The sequence below is a fragment of the Theropithecus gelada genome, chromosome 6 (genome assembly GCF_003255815.1).
Source record: "Theropithecus gelada isolate Dixy chromosome 6, Tgel_1.0, whole genome shotgun sequence".
NCBI classification, from domain to species: Eukaryota; Metazoa; Chordata; class Mammalia; order Primates; family Cercopithecidae; genus Theropithecus; species Theropithecus gelada.
The window spans coordinates 143,760,537-143,783,666 of NC_037673.1; the positions used below are offsets into that span (position 1 = coordinate 143,760,537).

A 23,130-nucleotide genomic window follows, 5' to 3' on the forward strand; every position below is an offset into this window, starting at 1 on the left:
ATTCCAGTTTGTGTTGGGGAGGTTTTTCTAGATCTCTTCATATTCAAATTCTATTCATACCTATGACAAAATAGCACTTTCTCTAAGGAAACATCCTCTGACCTCCCTAGCTAAAGTGATCCGAATCTCTTCCAAACATTTATTTACTTTATGTATCCTGTGAATCTTCAGAATCTAAGATTATTAGAAAATATAGGAAACCACGAAAATGAAAGCAAAAATCAGCTATAGTCTCTAAGACAAAGAACATTTCCAATTAAGAAATTAAACTCCCTTCGACCTTTAACCCCCACCTTAGCAGTTTGTCACATTCACTTCCAACTTGTTCTGTTCTCATAGGGATACTCTATCTTCAGACAGATAGATATAGACAGATTTGTTGTTTTAGCAAAAATAGAATTATGTTTTACCTTGTTGAGCTTTTTTTCATTTCATAGGATAAAATGTACAGCTTTCTAGATCAGAACACCTAAATATTTTCTTTTTAAGGATTAAATCTATAGGTATATCAATTTTTTTTTTTTTTTTTTTTGAGATGGAGTCTCACTCTGTTGCCCAGGCTGGAGTGCAGTGACGGATCTCAGCTCACTGCAAGCTCCGCCTCCCAGGTTCACGCCATTCTCCTGCCTCAGCCTCCCGAATAGCTGGGACTACAGGCGCCCGCCACCTCGCCCGGCTAGTTTTTTGTATTTTTTAGTAGAGACGGGGTTTCACCGTGTTAGCCAGGATGGTCTCGATCTCCTGACTTCGTGATCCGCCCGTCTCGGCCTCCCAAAGTGCTGGGATTACAGGCTTGAGCCACCGCGCCCGGCCAGGTATATCAATTTTTATTTTTTATCTCTTGTATATTATTAGGTTGTTAATTCATTAAAGGTAAAGTATGTATCTTATATAGGTTAGTATTATTCACAGTATTTAACTTCTTTTTTTTTTTTTTGAGAGAGAGAGAGAGAGTCTTGCTCTGTCCCCCAGGCTGGAGTGCAATGGCGCAATCTCGGCCCACTCCAACCTTCCCTTCCTCTACCCGATCAACCCTCCCGCCTGAGCCTCCCAAGTAGCTGGGACTACAGGCACATGCCACCATGCCTGGAAAATGTTTATATTTTTTGTAGAGGTGGGGTCTCACCATGTTGCCCAGGCTGGTCTTGAACTCCTGGGCTCAAGCAATCCACCTGCCTTGGCCCCGCGAAGTGGTGGGATTACAGGCGTGAGCCACCACACCTGGTCACAATATTTAACTTTTAATAGGTATATAATACATGTTTATTGAATGAATGGAGGAACAAATCACTACAAATCACTTGAACACCTTCTAGGAAAAAAATCACCAACTAGGCTACCTGCAATTATGTTTCAAAATATAGCTTATCTGAAGAAAAGGAAATAACATTTAATTATAAGTATCAATACAACTAAACCACAGAGGAAGGGTGCTAAACAAAATTTTTATTTACAGAAAAGTATATGTCTTAATGAGAAAATGTGCTTGAAAACATTCTCATCATTTCTGAGTTTGGTTTCAGTCTTAATGAATGTGTTCCTTAACTATTAATCTGCTTTGTCATCTCTCTGACTTCCTACTATCTCATTGCCATTGCAAAGGCAAAGGTCCACATCTTTCATACTTTCATAGTATCCAAAAGTATTAATTTAGGATAGGTGTGTACATAGTTTTGTACTCGTTGTACATGCTTATCTGCAATTCTGAAATACGACTGTATTCACAACACATCATTTGTTCCCATATAACATTTCATCTTTTCCACTTTGTTTGTTCTCTGTATGCTCACTGTTAGTTTAGATGCCTTAGGCTTGTTTGATATATACTGTGATTGCATACTGTAATTTTTCTCTATAGCATGTATCCCATTTATTTAAGTGTGTGTGTGTGTACAGTCTATATAATAAATTTACATGCTTCCTTAAGTAGACTCTAGGCCCCACCAACATAGAAACCATATGTGTCTTGTTCTTCATTGTACCCTCAATGCCTATGAAAGGTGCTGGAACATGGTAGGCATTCAATAAATAATTGGTAAATAAATAAATGTACAATTCTGGTAGTTGATTAATTCAGGTAAATTTTAAAATTTAGAACTGTAAAAGTAAATTAATGAATAAGATAAAGACAATGTGGTTATTTTTAAATAAACCAACAGGTCATGGAGATTTTAAAAATTAAATTCAGTCATATGGCCTTGTAAAGTAACTAGAGAAAAATGTACACACTTAAACCAGCTGCTTGTGGCATTCATCAGTTAATTCATTTCTTTATAAAATCATTTTATTTTCTCAACAGTAGGTGGAGAAGCAGCAATGAATTAAAATCAAGAAGAAACATAGAAAGAAGGAAAAACACATGTGCATACACATATAAGCCTAGAAACTTGAGTATACTAAGCCTAATCTGATTCTTAGTGATAAACATAGTCTGAATCATATAGAGTAACCTAACCCTTTGGCTACTAAATTATCAATAAACATTGATAATGGTGATAAAGCATCTAGCACTCCTTTATTGATACTGAGTTACTGAGTTATTTCTACTATATAATTACTAAGACACATGCTTTAGCTATGGTCCTTTATTTAGTGTTGAGGAGGAGAATATGGCAGTTGTTTTTAGACCTTACTTAAAAAGAAAAAAAAGTTTGAATTAATTTCTCTTTCAAGGGTCACCTCCTGGCACTTCATGGTTCCATGAATAGCTCACATTGACTTGCCATGTGTAAAATTAAGCCTTTCTTCCCATCAGTTTTCTTGAGGACTCATTTTGCTGTTCACTATTCATTCACATTTACATATGCCCATTTTAACCTTTGTGTCAATAACGATAAAAATCTCTCTCCTGTATTGTGTCTAATACTATTAGCCACTCACTGTGTTGAGAAATTTACACATATTATCTCCTTTAATTTTTCTGGGAATCTCATGAGATATTTCATTTTACAGATGAAGTAACAAGCTCAGAAATTGAGTGGAGAGATTTAACACCAAATCCTTTTAACGTCAAACACTTGATTATTTTATATTACCTCTTAACACTGATTTACTACAGGGAAAAACTTACACCCTTTCATTTCCACCAATTTAGGTCATCCATCAACAGTCATTTATTAAACATCTTAAAAGGGCCAGGCATGTGATCAATGTATATTTCCACATTAACTGTGCTGTGGCTAGTTAATCAAATATGCAAATTTTGTTCATTAAATAAACATGTATTATATACCTGCTGAATGCTTGGTCTCATGAACAAGAATGGTATAACCTCTGGTTTTGAGTAGCTTACAGTTCACATAAAAGACATGAAATTTCAGTGTTGGCAAGTCCCCTACAAAATAATATAGATAAAGGCTGTCCTCTAGTGTAAAGCTGTGAAAACTACAACTAACCCACAGTTTTCTGTTAATTTCTTTTCTTTTAAATTACTTTTCTTCAAAGTTCAAACTATAGAAGAACCTGGTTCTTCCCCGCCAAATTTTTTTTTTTTTAAAAGCTTCTGCCTCATCACAAAATTCTCCACCATGCCATACTCTGTGGAACCAGGGACTCATAGCATTTGTGGGACTGGAGTTGATGTTTTCTGAGCAACTTTCTGTCCTGAGCTTCCTCATTATGTTGCGGTGAAAGGGATGGTATGGTAAAATCCTGAATTCCCTTGCAATCAACCCTTACATAATAATTTTTTAGACTTCCGTGTATTGAGAACTTGTCCAGTATTTCATGTTAATACTTATATAAGTTACCTTATAAAACAATTTCAAATCAGCATCTCAGAGGCTGATTCAGCCCACTTGAATGTTTTGTTTGGCTCAGTGGAGTGTTCAACTTTAAAAATGATGATATTTTACAAGCAATCATAAGTTTCTAACAACTATTTAAGAAAAAGTAGGGGGTCTGGCAACACAGGACCACCTACACATATGGCAACACAACAGTCAGCTGGACAGGGTTAGAAATTTATATAGGTATTTTATTGGTTGAAAGTTTAGCTTGGAAACATTTGGAAAAAATTTTTTTCTTTTGCCCTATACAAATGAAGACTTTTACTTCTTTTCTCCCTTAAGAGACCATATCATATTCGCTCCAGTACTTCCAGCAAGGAAATTGTACGCATGTTTGAGACGACTGTTGTAACTTATCCTTCTGCCTGGTCACAGGAAATGGCGTCACTTCTTAAAAAGGTAAGAGGGAAGACTGCATGTCAAAAGGAAGTAACAAAAGGAAGCAGGCCCTCTGGTTTAAGTTTAGAAGTTAGTATATAATATCGGGGACAGTCATGATAATGTACATTTCTAGAGTGTATTTTCTAGCCGTTAGCTTTCAAATACATGGCTTCATTAAGTCAACTCAGAGTCCCCTTGGATGTCCCAAAGCCATCTTAAACTCAAAAGACTTCTTTATCTTTGTCTTTCCTGAATTTCTTCTCAGGAAATTCTCTCAGTGACTGGCTTCTCTATCCAAATCCACTTATGCCAGTCAGAAACCAGGACTCATTTGTCATCTGCATATTCAATTCATCACCAGGTTCTGAAATTTTATATTTTAAGTATTAAAATATTTCACTTCTCTCTGTCCTCACTATTTCCCTGATCCAACTGCCATTAGTCTAGCTTTATAATGGGTTTGCCCCCATACACTTTTACCACTCCATTCTATTCCCCACTCAGCCCCATAGCGGTCTGTTAAAGGACAGTCCAGGATATTTTCCTTGTTCTTAGAATAAAGATTAAAATAATTTTATGGTACAAAATACCTCTCAAGCCTTGTTTTGGGCTTTTGGACTTTTGTCCCCTCTTTGACTACATATAAACTGCTTTGGCCTTTTTCTTCCTCTTTTCTTTCTTTTCCTCTTCTTCACTTTTACATACCAGTCTTTGTCTCACCACAGGACCTTTGCACATGCTAGTACCTATTCCTGGAACAGTGCCTCCAATCCTAGTTCCTCTAGTTCCTCCTTGAGAGCAGTACTACTCAATATGGTTCACTGTTTCTAGTCCATGAATTTTTTCTGCAGGTCTATTATAAGAAAAGAACCTGAGAGAAGCATTTAGAAACTTTTATAACAATTGGACACTGCTGCAGCATCTAAACACATGATCAGTGGGCTTGTCTTATTGAAGAGGGTCCAAGCTTGTTTGAGGATTGTCAAACTCAAGTCACAAGGTGTCTATGTGGGGTGCTGCATACTGGCAATGCACAATAAGACCACATGCTGATTTCAGTGGATTGGAAATTGAAAGACAAAAACAAACAAAATAACTGACACTTCTACATAGTTTGGTAAGCACAGCTTTAGCTCTTAGCTCAAATATCACCTTTATGGTGTAAGTTCATGTAACACTGTCTTTCCTTCATAGCATTTTTCAGTTTAAAATTATACCCAGCATTTGTGCGATCCTTCGTTACTTACCATTTTCCTCGTAGCTTCATGAGGGTAGGGACCGTGTCTGACATGTGTACCATGGTATTCTCAGCATCTAACACAGAGCCTGAGGAGAGACATTTGACAAGTATTTGAATAAATGAGGTCCACAGCTTTCATCAGATTTCAAGGTACCCATGTTCATCAAACAGATGAAGAACAGTTACAGCAGGAGGTCAGCAGTGTATATTGAGTGATGATACAAAACAAGAATGAGGAGCTGAAGAAGAATGGGCTTGGCTTTTTTTTTTTTTTTGGAGAACATTGCACCAGTTGTCACTGGTAATGGAAAATAGCTTTAGTGGCTAAGGAGTCATCATTTATGTCTCTTGTTTTTGGAGTCAAGTTCCCTATTTTGGAATAGGGACATTGCGTCAGTAATGTCAAAGACATAGAATGGGGGATCATTTTCCATGAGCAAATTCGACTTAGTTCCAAGACAGCCCTGCTTCACTCCACAAATTACACCCTGAGGGTGCGTGGTTGTCATCTGCAGAGGCATTCGCAAGTGGGACTGACATTGCCTATTTGAGTCACACAGTTGGTGCGATGTTGGCTCAGGAATGGTTAAGGGGGCAAAAATCTTTTATCTCAGTTAGTAACATCTAGAGCTATAACAGTTACTTTAGTTACACCTTAGCTATGCCACCCCGAATGTATTTTAATTAGTTGTAAAAACAGCTAAAATTCTTAGTAGGAAATGAGTTTCACTTGTGAAAATGTATCAACATTTGTCACCATAGGTTTTCTACTAGACGCTTTGTATAAATAGCCTCCCATTAATCCTGATTGCAATCGTATGAAATAGATTATTACCCTTGCTTTTTTTGTTAACACATGGGTAAACTAAGATTTAGAGAACAAATTTGTCCTTAGTAAGTAGAGGAGTCAAGAATCAAAGATACATTTGACTTAGTAGGACAAGCCATTTTTACTCATCACATTGCAGAATCCTACATACTGTTCATTCTAATAATGTGTATTTTCTACCTTGTTTATGGGATTAGGGATGGCGGACACTGTCTTTTTTCCTTCAGTCCTACACTTGAAAACATTTAGAGAGAATTTGTATGATTTCTTTGTCCTCCTATCCTTTCTTATGGCCTTGACGTTTGTATTTTATTGGCAGCTACTTGAACTTAATCCAGACCAACGATTTTCTCAGTTGTCTGATGTCCAGAACTTCCCATACATGAATGATATTAACTGGGATGCAGTTTTTCAGAAGAGGCTCATTCCAGGTTTCATTCCTAATGTGAGTCAATCCTAACAAACCCATAATAACCCCCTTTCAGTGCATATTACCCTGTGTGCCAGATTCACACATTGTCTCATTAGATAATCACACCGGTGTTGTAAGAGAGCCCCAATTCCCATTTTACAGATGAGAGAATTGAGACACACGTAGGGTAAGTTTGTCACCAAAGGTCACAAAGCTACCAAGGAGTCAAGCTGGGATTCTAAGCCAGGTATATTTGCCACTGAAGTTCTAGCTTTTAACCACTTTTTATGGTATGTTTTTATTGAAAGGAAGTCCTAGTTCTCCAAATAGTCATTCTCATGAATCTGCTGATTTTTTAAAAGTTTTCTTTGATTCTAAAGATGCAGAAGTTCTTGTCCCTAGAGATCTGAGTCAAAGAATTGTAAATTGTTGGAGGTGAGGTGAGGAATTTATTTTACCATTTGCCCTTCCTCCTTTGTTTGTTCTATCTCAGGGATTTTTATTTGTAAGGACTGATAACCAAAGACACGTAATTCCCATTGGATGGATACCCAAACCAATGGACTTCTGTGGTCTACTGCATTATGCTGGTAAGAGCCAAAGTCCAGAAGCTTAGGCCAAAGGTCCCAAGTGAGGCCTCTAGTTCCTTCTTTCTGCCTAGAACTGAAATTATATGTTCAATTGTAGGTATATTGGGCAGAATAAGAGGCTTCTAAAGGGGCCTGTAGAACCAATTCAGTTTTCTGTTTTGGCTGTTCATGGCAGCTCAGACCTGCAATCTCAGCACTTTAGGAGGCCAAGGAAGGAGGACTGGGGTTCAAGATCAGCTTTGGCAAATGGCAAGACCGTGTCTCTACAAAAAAAGAAAAAAAAAAAAAACATTAACCAGGCATGGTGGTACTTGGGTGTAGTCTCAGCTACCTAGTAGGAGGCTGAGGTAGAAAGATCGCTTAAGCCCAGGAGTTTGAGGCTGCGTGAGCAGTGATCATGCCACTGCACTCTAGACCCTGTCTCAAAAAAAAATACTTTTCTTAAACACAAGTGAGGCATTTGCTGTGGGAATGTGAGAGTGTGATCCTTCATGTACACACAGCAGGAGGCATGCTCCAATGAGAGGGTAAGGAAAAAGTGCAAAGTGAGAGAAAGGAGAAAGCAGTATAGTAGAATTGTACCTTATGGAGCAACAGGAGGGTAGGTCTGAGTTCTTACCTCTCTACTTTGCAGGGTCCAGCAGGGGCAACTTGTACCATAATTGACACGTGACGCAATGAAGGTCTAGGCACCCCCCACTCTTGCTTCCGCCTCCTTCTATGTGTGTGTCCCTGCAATTAGCCATCAATGCTGGCTCAAAAGAAGTTCTACGTTATGCTTCTCTGACTTTAGTGTGAATTGGAATCATCTGGGGAGCTTATTAAAGTGCAAGTTCTTGGACCTCACATTCTGAAATCCTGATTTGGGAAGTCTGGTTGGAGAACTGGGAAGCTGAGCAAGCAAGTTAGGTGATTCTGAGCTACATGATTATTAGAACGCACGTTGGGGAATGTAACCCAAAAGCTTCCACTTTAGAAAAATAATTGTAAGTTGGCTTTTGTTTTTACTCACTGAGGGCTAATTGAGAGTTTAGAAAAATAAACGAAAAATATGAAAAACGATGCTGGCAATAAATAACGTAAAACTTAGAGTGGGAATCCCAGCATGTTATTCATGGACTGCTCCGTCAAGACTAAGTGTTATTTTCCATATTAGGTCTGGTGTGTTTTTCAGAATGATACAGTAATCTGAGGATTGAGCCAATTGTCTTCCTTGCAGAAAGGCAGGCTGAATTGTGATCCTACCTTTGAACTCGAGGAAATGATTTTGGAGTCCAAACCTCTTCACAAGAAAAAAAAGCGTCTGGCAAAGAAGGAGAAGGATATGAGGAAATGTGATTCTTCTCAGGTAAACAGGTCCCCACCAAACTCAGGGTCACGGGTTTCCCCATGATGGCTGCAATATCTTCGAGAGCTTCTACCGGAAGGTCATTTCAGCACCCTGCTTTTGCTGCTTAGTGAAATAGGAGAAGTAGATTAGCCAGGCTTCTAAAAGAGCAGACCAGAGCTGCTCTGAGGATCCTAGCAGCAATATTTTACTTGTAGGCTTTCCCTCTAGAGCTCTGCCATGAACTTGATTCAGTTATTGCTCTCTTCCAGTTCTCAATTCAAAATTGACAAATTTCCTGGGAGAGGAACTGTCATTCGCCAAGCTTAGGTTAGGGGATGATTCATAAAATTATGGTAAAGGGGAAGGTTTCAAAGTACACACATGGTAGTTTTGGACCTCACTCCTGCTTTGAGGAGTTTCTGGGAGCAGCCAACCCTAGAGATGATGTCTGTTCTTTGCCACAAGCAGAATTTTATGATATCAAGCCTCACAGAAGAGTGTCTGTTCACAGGAACAATGGAATTCTAACATGGTGGAGCCCTATTGCTGGATTTCAGGTTGAGTTAAATTAATTTTGTAACTAAGTATATTATTCTCTGTCATAGTCAGAGCTCAGATTTCAGTGCAGTGACTTGCAAACACTCAGTGGGATTTTATACTCACATGTGGCTCTATGAATTACAATGATGATGAAGTAATAAACATTCACTTTTCCTCTAAAGGTCATCTATCTATCCCCATGACCATTCATCCATTCCTCCATCTATCCCTCCCTCTCTCATTTAGACGACTTTTATTGAGTACCTATGATCTGCCAGGTCCTGTGCTAAACACTGGAGTGAGAAATGATGGAGATATAATTTCTGTCCTCGATGCTGTCCCTTTTCTCAAAGATTGTGTAGTCTTGTGGTAAAGATGGCTCTGCAAACAAATAAGTATCCTCCATCTCCTTAATTTCTCTAGTTGTCAGGGGCCACTATATATTTCAATGGACAATTAATTCATCAAACGTTCACATCTAGGTCCTGTTTGATCACAGAACTGGCCTCTCGTCAGATTCCCTTCAGGAAATGTTTTCTAGGACCCTCCAAGGAATGGTTAGCTATGCTGCTAACCCATCTTGCATGTTGCTTGTCTCTAAACTGTCTTCTTCCCAATGGTCTGTTCTTCATGATGATGTCATAACCAACCCACTTCTCCAGACTTGCTCCTTCTCCTGACCTAGCAGAACTCGGCTCAAGGTGGATACAGGCCTGTCTGATAACAAGACCTAACATGTAATAAAAACCAAGAGATCCTTTTTATTACAAGTTTTTAAAGTTTTAGAAATAACTGAGCAATTTGGGAATAACTTTCGACCATACCTACCATGCTCAACATGATCTGCCCATCTTTCCTGCCATGTCCTTGTACTATCCCACTCTGACCCTCACTTAAAACCCTCCAACCTCACAGACCCTGCAAGTGTCTCACTCTCAAGCATTGACCTTTTTGTTCTTCTTCAGGGCCTTTGACCTTGCTCTTCCCTGTTGCTAGAATGCTCTTCCCTTGCATCTTCACATAACTGGCTTCCTCTCGTTCTTTATAACTTAAATGTACCTTGTCATTTCTGTTGTTGATTTACAGGATGTTTTTTACATATTCTGGATATTGGACCCTTATGAGATATGTGAATTGCAAATAGTTTCTCCCTTACTCATTCTACGAAGCTAGCATTACCCTGATACCAAACTGGACAAAGACATCACAAAAAATGATAATTACAAACTGATATCTCTTATGAATATAGATACAAAAATCCTTAACATACTAACATGGTGTTCAGTTAGGCTTTTGACTTAAGACGTTTCTTCTTTTTTTAATATTGGTACTTATAGCTATAAAGTTCCTTCTGAGCACTGTGTTCACCCATCCCATAAGTTTTGGGATGTTGTGTTTTGTTTTTAATTCATCTCTAAGTATATTCTGATTTCTCATGTGATCTCTTTTTCTGACTCATTTTTTAAGAGTTTGTTGTTTAATTTCCACATTTTTGTGAATTTTCCAGTTTTCTTTCTGTTATTGATTCCTACCTTCATTCCATTGATTTCAGTCTTTTTAAAGTTTTTGAGACCTGTTTTGTAGTTTCCTTCCATGGCTTCCTTTAACTCTGAGCATATTCAAGAAAATTGTTTTAAAATCTTACTCTAGAAAGCTCAATGTTTGGGCTTCCTCAGGACAATTTCTATCCACTTATGTTAAGTCTTTGAATGGCAATACTTTCCTGTTTCTTTGTGTATCTTGTGATTTTTTTCTGTTGCTGTTGAAAACGTGACATTTAAATACTGTAATGCGGTAACTCTGGAAATCAGCTTCCTCCTTTCTTCATGCTTTGCTATTTTTTGATTGTTGAAGGCTGTTGTTATCCATTTTTTAGCAACTTCTCCAAACAATGTTTGTAGAGATCGTCTTCCTTGTTGTGTCATCACTGAAATCTCTGTGACTTTAACTGTGCTCAGCTAATGTTTTGACTGAGATTTAACACCAGGAGCATTTTTAAGTTGTTTTTCTTTTCTTAATTTAGTGTTCACTTGGTTCCAGTAAACCTTTGCTTTCTGGAGTTTAGACAAAGTAGGTTTAAACAGTATCTGCTTGTTTTTTTGATGTTTCTGTTAAGAGATGGGGCTTGGAACTGCTTACATCAGCATTTTTCTCTAGATTCTTCTAATCTTGTATGCCAGGTTCAAAAATAAAAGGTATTTTGCTTCAAAACAAACAATAGTCTTACTTCCAAGAAGAATCAGAAAGATTATGAACTATTTTTCTGATTCTTCACTCTATCGTCACTCTTTTACATTAAGGCTTTTAAAACATGAGGGTCAATCTTGTCTTATTATATTATTAACATGTTTGTTCCTTCCTTCGTTCACTTATTCAAATGACTGTAAAGTTCCTGCTATGTTAGGAAATGTTTCTGACTAGGTGGTTAATGCTATGGTTAGATACACAAAGTGCTCTGGGAATTGCTTACTGGACCTGAGTGAAGGGTTAGGATAGGCTTTCCAGAGGAGGCAACATTTGATGTAGTTCCTCTAGACTGAGCAGAGAGGTAGGTGAGCATACAGGAAAGGAAAACAGCATTTCAAGGCTGGCACTTCTTAGGGCACAGGTAGATCTTAATGTTTCAGAGGAAATAAAATGGCAGGTGTTTTCTGATCATAGGAATTACCCATGCTATGTTCAAAAAGCTTGTGACATTACTCATCCTCTGTGCCTTTAATCTTATCTACAGCCATTCACTGAAGGCATTCCTTCAGCCAAATCTAACAAGAATGTCCACCATATCAATATCATGTTAGCTATAGCTTAGCCCCATTTCTGCCCCACTGTGTATAGCTCAAAGTCACCATGTTACTCTAGAGTCAAATTCATCACTGTTTAGGTACCACGTTAGAAAAGAGTCAAGTGTTGACAAGGGAATTCCAATCAAGCCATAAGCCTGGAAAAGGAGCTCTCTATTCTGGGCTTTCTGAGTTCTCTGTTCTGTTTCATTGGTCTGTGTGTCTGTTGTTATACCAGTACCATGCTGTTTTGGTTACTGTAGCTTTGTGGTATAGTTTGAAGTCAGGTAGTGTAGTAGTGTAATGCCTCCAGTCTTTTTTTTTTTTTTTTTTCTCAAGATTGTCTTGGCTATTTGGGCTCTTTTTTGGTACCATATAAATTTTTAAATAGTTTTTCCTAATTCTGTGAAGAATGCCAATGGTCATTTAATGGGAATAGCATTAAATCTATAAATTACTTTGGGCAGTATGGCCATTTTCATGATATTGATTCTTTCTATCTGGGAACCTGGAATGTTTTTCCATTTCATTGTGTCCTCTCTGATTTCCTTGAGCAGTGGTTTGTAGTTCTCCTTGAAGAGGTCCTTCATTTCCCTTGTTAGCTATATTCCTAGGTGTTTTACTGTTTTTGTAGCAATTGTGAATGGGAGTTCATTCATGATTTGTTTCTCTGCTTGCCTGTTGTTGGTGTATAAGAATGGTAGCAATCTTTGCACATTGATTTTATATCCTGGGTCTCAGTATTTTAAAAAATTACTTCAGGTGATTCTATGTGTGCAGCCAAGGTTGACATACGCTGTTATAGAATCAAGGATGTGATAAACTAGAGGAACATAACTAAAGTTTTGCATTTTTCCCATGTCTCAGTTTCCTCATTTATAGATGGAGTTGATATGTGTACCGACTTCATAGGCTCGTTCTGAGTAAATTAGTGCATGTAAAGTGCTCCGCAGAATGTTAGCTGTTGTGATGCTTTACTTTCCACTGCACTTCCTAACTCCTAGCCTTTCTTTTCCTTGGCTCCTTTAATGCTCATGTCAGATGCCTTTGTTGGTTTTTTTTTCCCCCAGAATATCCTCCACTTTATCTTGCTCTGCTCAACATCTTTAAAATATAGAATCAACAGACTGCCATGCCACCCAGTCTATCTGACTATTGAGGCAAATTCCCTAAGTCCTCGTTCTCCTCCTGAGATTTCCACCTGCTCTTAACCCTTCCAATATTTTGGATGCCATGTCCAGCTATGATAGTTTAATCACTGTTTGCTCTGCTCCTCCTTGATAGGTGAGTTCTAAGATTTTTAGTGAACATTTCTCTTCTGAGTCATGTATGACCCATTAGTCCCTCCATTCTTTTTTCTTCCCCCTCATTTCATATTCTTTTTATGGCTACTCCTGTTGATGTATCCATTTGGCTACGCTTCTTAAACTTCTCCACCTAAAGCAGAGGAAAGAGAACACGTTGAACATGAACGCTTTAAGAGTAATGGGGTCTGAAGTAGCACACTAGAAGGTCATCTTCAAGTGTGTATTTCATATCTTTGTTTAAACAAAATAGTTACATAGTAGAGGGGAAAAAAGTCCATGTGGATTTTTGCATTTCACTTGATTATAATCTTGATTTTTAATGCTAAAAATTATTTTTTCTAAAATCTTGGGGTAAAAGTGTCGTTCCAAAGAGCTTTTATCAGATTATGTTTATCCTGTAGCTGCCTGTCCCCTGCGACCGATACTGGAAACCCTCAGGATTACAAATGCCTCCATTTGTAAATAAGAGTGAAATACAACAGAGCTGTGTCTTCTCCTTTGTCTTGTTCCCCATCCCTCTTCTGTGCTTTGTATTGTTCCTCTCCTGTCAGCTAAACAAGCACTCTGAAAGAAAACTCTCCAGTACTAGAGAACTTAGCATATTCTAATTTCTAGGTTAAAAAAAAAATAAATGACTGAATGATTTTTTTTAAAGAAGATTATTTTTCATCAGAAGAAATTTGGAAGTATTTTGTTGCAGACTTTTAAAACACTTGATCCAGTTCCAATTCTGTCCTGGGTTTGGTAATCATCTTTTTTTGAGGCTAAATTTTCTCATTTTGATGAAAAAGTCATCAATAGATGTCGAAAGCTGGACAGTGCAGTGTCAAAGCAAATGCTTTGCATGTCTGCAAGAAAGTCACAAATGAAGAAGGCTCTGCTGACTAGAAGAGAAGGATATTTAATCAACTCCAGTACCATTGTTGAGGGGAACATTCTATCAGGATTAAGTATGGAGAGATGTTTTTAGGCTATTCACAAAATCCAGGTAGAACCTCCAAGCCAAATTTACAATAATACTAGCTTTTAGATTAATTGTTGTTTTTTGAATATATATTAGTATCTTATGTAGAAAACAAAAAGAATTTACAAACTATCATTACAATAATCTTGGCTTTTGTAATTGTCTAATATATTTAGACTTACTGAGAGCTTTATTTCTCTGTATAGTTTCAAGTTACTGTCTCGTGTCCTTTCATTTCACCTTGCAGGGCTCCCTTGAGCATTTCTTACAGGGAAGTTCTAGTGGTAATAAACTCCCTCCACTTTTATCTGGAAACATCTTAGTTTCTCTCTCACTTTTTAAGAACAGTTCTGCCAGATATAGATAGGATCCTTGGTTGATAGGTTTTTTCTTTTAGCACTTTGAATATATCAGCCCAATGCCTTCTGGCCTCCAAAGCTTCTGATGAGAAATCTGCCCATCATCTTATGATGTATGTGACAAGTTACTTCTCTCTTGCTGCTTTCAAGATTCTCTCCTTGTCTTTGGTTTTAGAAAGTTTGATTATATTGGCTGGGCATGATGGTTCACACCTGTAATCCCAGCACTTTGGAAGGCTGAGGCAGGCAGATCACTTGAGGTCAGGAGTTCAAGATTAGCCTGGCCAACATGATGAAACCCTGTTTATACTAAAAACACAAAAATTAGCTGGGTGTGATGGTGCATACCTGTAATCCCAGCTACTTGGGTGGCTGAGGCAAGAGAAGCTCTTGAACTCAAGAGGAGGAGGTTGCAGTGAGGTGAGATCGTGCCACTTCACTCCAGTCTGGGCAACAGAACAAAAGTCTGTCCCCCCCCCCCCAAAAAAGGAAAGTTTGATTATATTTTGTCTCAATATGGGTCTTTTTGAATTCATCTTACTTGGGCTGCACTGTACTTTTTTGGATTTGGGGGCTCATGCCTTTCAGCTACGATTTCTTTAAATATTCTGTTTTCGTTTTTCTCTCTCTTCTCCTTCTGGGACTTCCACAGTACATACACTGGTTTGCTTGATGGTGTTCCATACATTCTGTAGGCCAGGGATGTCCAATCTTTTGGCTTCCCTGGGCCACATTGGAAGAAGAGGAATTGTCTTAGGCCACACATAAAATACACTAACACTAATGATAGCTGATGAGCTAAAGAAAAATCACCCCCCAAAAAATCTCATAATGTTTTAAGAAAGTTTATGAATTTGTGTTGAGCCACTTTCAAAGCCATCTTGAGGCACATGTGGCCCATGGGCTGTGGGTTGGACAAGCTTGCTGTAGGCTCTGTTTGTTATTCTTCAATCTTTTTTCTTTCTGTTCCTCAGACCCAGTAATTTCCACTGTCCTGTCTTCAACTTTGATGTTGATTCTTTCCTTTGCCTGCTCAATTTTGCCTTTGAAACCCTGTAGCAAATTTTTAAATTTTAGTTATTGCACTTTTCAGCTCAAGAATTTCCTTTTAGTTTCTTTTTAGGTTTTCTATATTTTTATTAATATTTTAGTTTTGTTTGCACATCATTTTCTTGATTTTCTCTATATCTTCCTTTAGTTCTTTGAGCATCTTTAAGATAGTCATTTTGAAGTCTTCATCTAGTAGATCTGCTATTAGGTCTCTTTAAGAGATAGCTTTTTTGATTTATGCTTTTTTTGCTGTGAATGAGCCATACTTCTCTATTTCCTGGCATGGCTTATTATTTTTTGTATTGAACACTTGAATCTAATAATATGATAAATCTAGGAAAATCAGATTTCCCCTATCCGCAGGGTTTGCTGTTTTTTGTTATTGTTTTTATTTTTATTTTTTATTATTGTTGTAAGCTGTCTCCATGCCAAAGATCAGCTGAGGTGTAAAGGTAAGACCTTCTTAGGTCTTTTCTGAGCCTGCATCTTTCCCTGGGCATGTGCAGTCACTTTCTGATTTTCCCTACAGATGCAGTTGTTTTTGAATGTCCCAGCCTTTCATGTGTGGCTCCCAAAAGAAGGAAAGGAGAAAAATGAAGGGAGGAAAAGGTGCTGGCCCTTTAATTCTCCCAGAAGTCACTTCAGCCTGAGGGAGAGTGGCTTGGAACAGTGTAGGGGAGGTGCAACAACAATGGCCATCAAGCATTTTGTTTGCACCTCTGTGATCACAAGCAGCAGTGATGGGAGCACGGATCCTCAGTATTTGGAGAACATGGTTCTTGTTTTCCACCCTGGCTCCCACAGGCTGTGTGCAAACTACTCCAGAACATGTGTGTGCTCAGCTCCCCCCCATTGGACTGGAGGATGAGGGATGGGTAGCTGCTGCTATGCTAAGAGCTTAAGTTGGTCATAATTAACTGCACTTTGCCACCCAAGCCTTCCCTGAAAGTTGCAATTTTTCAATAGACTCCAGAGTTCTAAAATAGTGACATTAGATAGATTCTGCCAGTGCAATCGCTGTCTAGGAGGGGAGACAGATTCCTGGTGCTTCCTGTTTTGCCACCTTCCAGGAATCTTCACATAGCATCCATTTTGAAGATACTACTTACTTCTCAATTTGGGGCTATTCATTGAATAGACTGTCAACAGGTTATTGGCTGTTCGAAGATCCTCATTTGTCTGCTAACTATACCTCTATTTTCTTTTTTTTCTACGTTCACCTGGAAGACATGTCTTTTTCAAGAGCACCTTGACTCTGTCCAGAAGGAGTTCATAATTTTCAACAGAGAAAAGTAAGTAACTCCTGGGAGAACAACAGCCCCGGAAATGATGGCATGTTTCAGCCAGACTTTACTTGCAGAGAAAATATATTTTTAACATTTTAAAAATTATTTTCTAATTGGGAAAATGATGCAATCTATTGTAGAAAATGTAGAAACCTTTTTTGTAAGGTATTTAAAAATTTTTAATTGATAAATTAACTTATCATCAAGTTTTTGTTTATGAGCAGGGATGAGGAATTAGGATTTGAACACTTAAAAATCAAAGGCTTTCAAAAGATTTTCTTGGCTCATGCTTATTTATAAATTATGGGGCTTAATGTTATTTCAAAAGCTTAAACCTTTCATTTTCTTTTTCAAAGAATAAAACATCTTTTTTTTTTTTTTTCTTTTAAGAGTAAAAAGGGACTTTAACAAAAGACAACCAAATCTAACCTTGGAACAAACCAAAGACCCACAAAATGAGGATGGTCAGAATAACAACCTGTAAAGGCCTCGTGTCTTCTTGGGACAATCTCATGCCAGAAACTTCTAATTACATACGTCAAGAAAAGCTGACAGTAGTTCTTGCCACTCCACACGTCCTGACTTAGAAAATGTGAATGATTATCTTTCAAAAAAGGCAGCACGACACAGTGAAGGTTCCTGGGCCTGAGCTCCTGGGATGTCGTTTCACATCAATCAGCTGTGTGATCTAGAGCAAGTTAGCACTTAGCCACTTTCTGTGCTTTACTTTATTTATCTAAAATGAGAGGGTTATATTAGATGAGCCATACCCTGCCTTTTTAGTGCTGTAATTGTTATTCTAAACAGCCTTTATTTTTATTTTAAAATTAATATGTGAATATAGATTTATTTTTCCACTCCTTCTTATTACACAATGACAAATGGACAGATGGACACAGGACTCAGTGAGACTTTTCAGACCTCGAAAGTTTCATAAAGTGGTCAGAAATCCCCAGCCTACTTGGATAAGGATAAGGAATTCTATCAGGGAGGCATGAATGGAATCAGATTAAAAGTAACAGAGATGGATGAGGGCCTTCCAGTGATGTGCTAGAATCAGCATTAGATCCGCTTATCTCAGCCAGCATGAGCCTGCCGTGCACACCACTTCCCAGCTCCCTCTTCAACAATGTGAAGGTGGTGACTTGAAATTGGTAATAATGGGAGCATTTACACTGTGGAAACTGGTAAATGCTAGTTTTTTCCCTCCTAACAAGAGAATTGCTAAATATTAGCACACCACTCTCCTTCCAAAAAGCATGTTCCTTAAGGGTTAATTGTCCTCTGAAGATTAGCAGAGACCTGGATCTGGAGAGGATCAGAAAGCAATGTTGTCGCACCGAAAGTATGTCCACCTTGCATTTCAGCAAAGTTGCATCTTATACAGGGTTTATTGTCTAAGTTAGAAGTGAATTTAGAAGATAGTAAAATTTACCTTTGAAAAACCCCTTAAATTACCCATAACATATGGGAAGTACCTTTTCTCAGTGAAGCCCAATACAGTGTCACCCTTCACTAATGAAACAAGTCATTGCTTTTGTTTTGTTTTGATTTAGTTATTTTTATTTTTGGTCTCATTTTGGCTAATACCAGATGAGTTAAAGTGTTGAACAAATTACACTTGTCTTCATAGACTAGACTTACTCTTTTTTTTTTTCTTTTCAGGCAGAGTCTCACTCTGTCACCCAGGCTGGAGTGCAGTGGCATGATCTCTGCTCACTACAGCCTCTGCCTCCTAGGTTCAAGGGATTCTTGTGTCTCAGCCTCCTGAGTAGCTGGGATTGCATGTGTGTGCCACCATGTGTAGTTAATTTTTTGTATTTTTAGTAGAGACAGGGTTTTGCTATGCTAGCCAGGTTAGTTTCAAACTCCTGGCCTCAAATGATCCGCCCACCGTGGCCTCCCAAACTGCTGGGATTACAGGTATGAGCCACCACACCTGGCCTTAGAATTACTCTTAGAATAGTGGAATTCTCACACATCCAAGGGAGGCAAGTTCATGGAGACTAAGGGAACAGTGGTATCATGTCTCCCTTCTCTCTTGTGCTTACTACAAGAATGGCAGGCAGAATTGCCTACTTATTTAAAATATCATTAATATCTCACTCCTTTTCTTTATATTTTATTTATTGATTTGCCACAAAGTTTAATTCACCTAAGTGAGATGTGCATATGATGTAACTCCACTGTACAGATATACAGATCTTTGCAGAAGAACTATTTTTGGCAACTCATATGCCTCTGGGTAGGGCCAAGAAGTGAACAGGGTCGGTGGGGGATTGTTTTCACCTCTTGGCTACTCAGAGTACCTAACCTGTCCTTACTTACGGAGACCATGTGTCTCACCAAGATGGCGGTAAGCTGGCAACTGGGAAGACCTGAGTGATGCCCATTTGGGAAGCCAGGCAAGTGGAAATGGACTGAAGAAACAGAGATGGCTGCCTTTTATGCAAGGCTTTTCCTTAAGGAGGTTACATTGGGGCAACCAAGTATGTGTAGAAAGCCAGAGCTAAACTTTAGCTTGGCATTCACAGTTTCCTCCTCACTGAGCTAACAGGCCCAGAGTTTCATGCAGAGCTGTGAAATAGTGCTTCTCTAAGAGCAACCATATTTTTGTTACATAATTAAAAACCAGTTCTTTTGTTGTTTGATTCCTTTTCCCTACAGTTCCCACATCATTTGTCTATGCTATTCTGTTTTTCTCCAAACACTACAAACTTGAAGCAATTGCCCTGACTCGATTTCAGAGAGGGGAATGTGCTGGAAAGAGCAAGGAAAAGAAAGTGACCAGATGCTGCTGCAGTCTGGTAACCCCACGAGTGTCAGGGACTACTTGCACGTTTACTTTTATCCTTCATTTGTTTTGATTCAAGCCTTGATGTGCTGTGGACTCACCTCCCTAAGTAACCAGGTTCCTCCTCTCACTGTGACCTTGTTTGCATCCTTCCCAAGAAGAGGCTTTGGGAAATTTTTCTGCACTTACACTTACCAAAGAGCCGTGGAACCATTAGGATCTCCACCGTGATGAGAGTTAAGCCATAGTACCATTTCACATGTATACATTTATGATGGGATGGGAACCCAATACAATCTCTGTAGGCTGAATCCCTAGTTTTATTTCCAGTGAGCTGCTTCTGTGACTGAAGCACCTCTGTGGGCTTGTAGGAGCCATGGATGCACAGATGAGAGAGCACAGGCTCAGAGAGTAAGATGGATTTCTAGTGCTAGCCAGGTGAATGACACACAGTGTATTTCACGTTTGAAAAGCAAAACCATGGTATCTGACAGTGCAGAACAACTGATTGTAATCACCTCCTACCACTGTGCATTTTACACATGAGAACAAAAGCCTTTTCTAAAATTTAAACTTTGTCTAAATCTTTATGGTCATTGCTAGTTGTTGACATCAGATCCTTTGGTTTTATTCTATAACTTGGGCTAAACGTTAATATCCCACTAGGTGGAATATGTCTCTTCCAGAGTCGTGACAACTGAGGTTCAGAGCTGTGATTTTTAGAAAACAAGATGACTATTAAATCCTTTGGCCTGGTACTCTTAAATATTTTTCTCCCAGCAGCTTCCCTTGCCAGTATGGAGCATCTGAAAAGTCTGAGCAGGTTTTGATGTCCAGGAGCATCCCAGCTGTGACAGAGCCCACCTCCAGTGCACCCTCAGTGACCTCTAGTACATGGGTAGGGCAGTCAAGCCAGCAACTTATGCCACAACCCTAATTCCAGGAAGTCCTCTGCTAATGGCTAACCCACTGCCATGGTGGCACTGGTTTTGCCTGAGGTCATTGCTAGGGCAGGAATGAACAACAACCAGCACAGAGCATTGCTAAATTAATTACGGTAACCTAATTAATCAGTGGCTAGGCTTCTTCTGATAGGAAAGTTTTAATCAGAAACCACTAGACGTTCTATTATCATAGCTTTTGTAGACTGGATGGAGGAATACGTAGGAAGAAAAAGTATTACTGTAGCTAGGAGGGACCAGTGTTGCTGCTTGTGGCTGATGCAGTAATGCTGAGGCTTTAGCTCTTCAAAAGCTGAACGAAAAGGCACGAAAAGCATTGCAAGCTTGTTTCAGTACCCAGTTGTCCTTGTATTGTCCACACAAAATCCTTTTTACTGCTATCTGTCTGTGATTCCTGTTTATTACAAATTCAGCGTGTCTGACTGATATTAAACACTGATATTAAAATTCTTAACTTCACTTATCTGTACTGTTGTGAACAGGCAGCTGATCTGGCGGCCCTCAAATGGGAAACAAGCGCTTCTATTGAGCTGCAGCATATATAATATAAATGTGCCTATGTGTATTAAAATGTCTTCTGTAAACAATGAGCCACTGACCCTTCTTTGTCAGCTGTGTGAGTGTATGTGTGAAATTGTTTTCTCGAGAGAGAGCATTGGGGGTGCCCGAAGTAACCCGTTCTTATGTCTATTTCCTATTGTGAGGAATGTCCCTTACCAGGAATAATATTCTGTAACAGAGATGATGTTCTGCAACTGTGGAATGCAGTATAGCTTACCTAACCCACATGTATAAAAACTAAAAATCCTGACCTCTCTAGTAGTCACATCTCAGGGAACATAGCCCAGAATTCCAGTCTCTGCCTTTCACTATGCCCCTAAGTCCATGGGCAGCCTATGCACTCTTTCTTTAGCACTCTACCTTCCTACACCTCAACATCCGGGCCCCATTCCATATACCGAAGCAGCAGGCGGAAGTTCTAAGGTCCATAACCTGGGACAGAAAGTTAATGGGCAGCTCTGAACTCTTGCAGCTAAAAGCAACCTCTGCCTTAGGAGAGAACAAAGGGAACTGTCACCACCTCTCAGACCCACAGTGGGTGGGCAGCCAGCAAGCTGCTGGCTCCCTGGGCTTGTCCTGAAATAGTAGGCTGTTGTAAGTTTTGTGGCCTCCGAAGTTCTGCATGCGAAGTACCCTATTGTCCAGGTCATGTTAATTGTCCTGCTGTGTGCCTAGCAGCCATCTGAGCAAAGGGCAGGATCTAGAACTCCTCAGATTCTGAAGAGTACCAGCCTTAAGCATGTGATCTCAGTTTCGCAGGTTACTTTGGCCTTTTTATCCCCCATCTCCTGCTCGTGGTTGGGGTCTCCTTTGTGATGGGTTGGTGGTAGAAGAGCTGATTCCAGAAAGTCGTTTGGAACCAGAGGGCCCTTGTTAGTCTCCTACTCAGTATTCTCATTCCCCGCCTGGTCACCGTGACTCAGCCACTGAATAGCTCCACCCTGAAGGAAGAGATGTGAAAGTCAATGTGTATCCTTCACCATTTAAGAAGAAAACCACTTCATGCCTTTCAGAGTCCTGCATCCTGAGTTTGTTAAGTGCTGACTATTGCCTTTAAACCCACTCAAATCCTAAACAGAGCTCAGCTGCTGCCTTGGTCATGAGCAGGAAGAAGTGCTTCACCAATCCTGAGTTAGAGCCATAAAATGGGGCTATCAACCAAAGCTTATTAAACATCAAAACCTGAACTTCAACTGTAAAATAATTCTTTATGCACTTAGAGTAGCTTTTGATTGGGATTCTGAGCTTCTGTGTTAAAAGGTATAATCACTCTATGCTCCTATATCAAGGGTATTGTTCTATCAAACCAACAGGGGTTCATCATATATAAAAGCAATTAATCAGAAATGGCCATCCCCTGGTATCCCATCTCCTCCCCACCTGTCCCAACCTCCACATCACCAGGCAAAACATTCATGCCCTGCAAGCTTGCGAATGGTGCCACGGCCACGGCTCTTTTTGCCTTCCTTGCATCCACCCCTCTTCAGTTAACACAAATTGGTTTTCTTTGTGGAGTTTTTGGGAGTCCATGTGGTTCAGGTGGCTCAGGGGCTAGTTATATTATCCAGTATGGCCAATTAGTCCCATGTGCTCTTCTGGCCACAGTGACTAGGTCAATGGTGAGACATGCTCCAAACCAGACTGAATCAATCTTTTTAGCTGGAACTATTGAGGGACTCTCTCCCTCTTTTGAGGTTACTAAGCCTGTGAAATGAAAATCTGGAGATGCTGACAACCAACTCTGTCCCACATTTAAAGAGCTTTCCTGGTCAGGTGTGGTGGCTCATGCCTGTAATCCCAGCACTTTCAGAGGCCGAGGCAGGTGGATTACTTGAGGTCAGGAGTCAAGACCAGCCTGGCCAACATGGTGAAACCCTGTCTCTACTGAAAAGAAAAAAAATTAGCGGAGTTGTGGTGGCTCGCGCCTATAGTCCCAGTTAGGCTGAGGCAGGAGAAT

At 39.3% G+C, this 23,130-nt stretch overlaps 1 protein-coding gene across 1 annotated transcript in view; it reads left to right on the forward strand.

The window, feature by feature from the left end:
• Positions 1 to 21,202, forward strand: part of STK32A (serine/threonine kinase 32A) — an 83,882-nt gene extending 62,680 nt beyond the window's left edge. The window contains exons 6-10 of the mRNA XM_025389423.1: positions 4,071 to 4,187; positions 6,558 to 6,683; positions 8,460 to 8,588; positions 16,798 to 16,862; positions 17,247 to 21,202. Of these exons, the coding sequence (XP_025245208.1) occupies positions 4,071 to 4,187; positions 6,558 to 6,683; positions 8,460 to 8,588; positions 16,798 to 16,862; positions 17,247 to 17,340 (531 nt within the window). The 3' untranslated portion in view covers positions 17,341 to 21,202. The remainder of the gene's footprint in view (positions 1 to 4,070; positions 4,188 to 6,557; positions 6,684 to 8,459; positions 8,589 to 16,797; positions 16,863 to 17,246) is intronic.
• Positions 21,203 to 23,130: the final 1,928 nt, after the last annotated feature.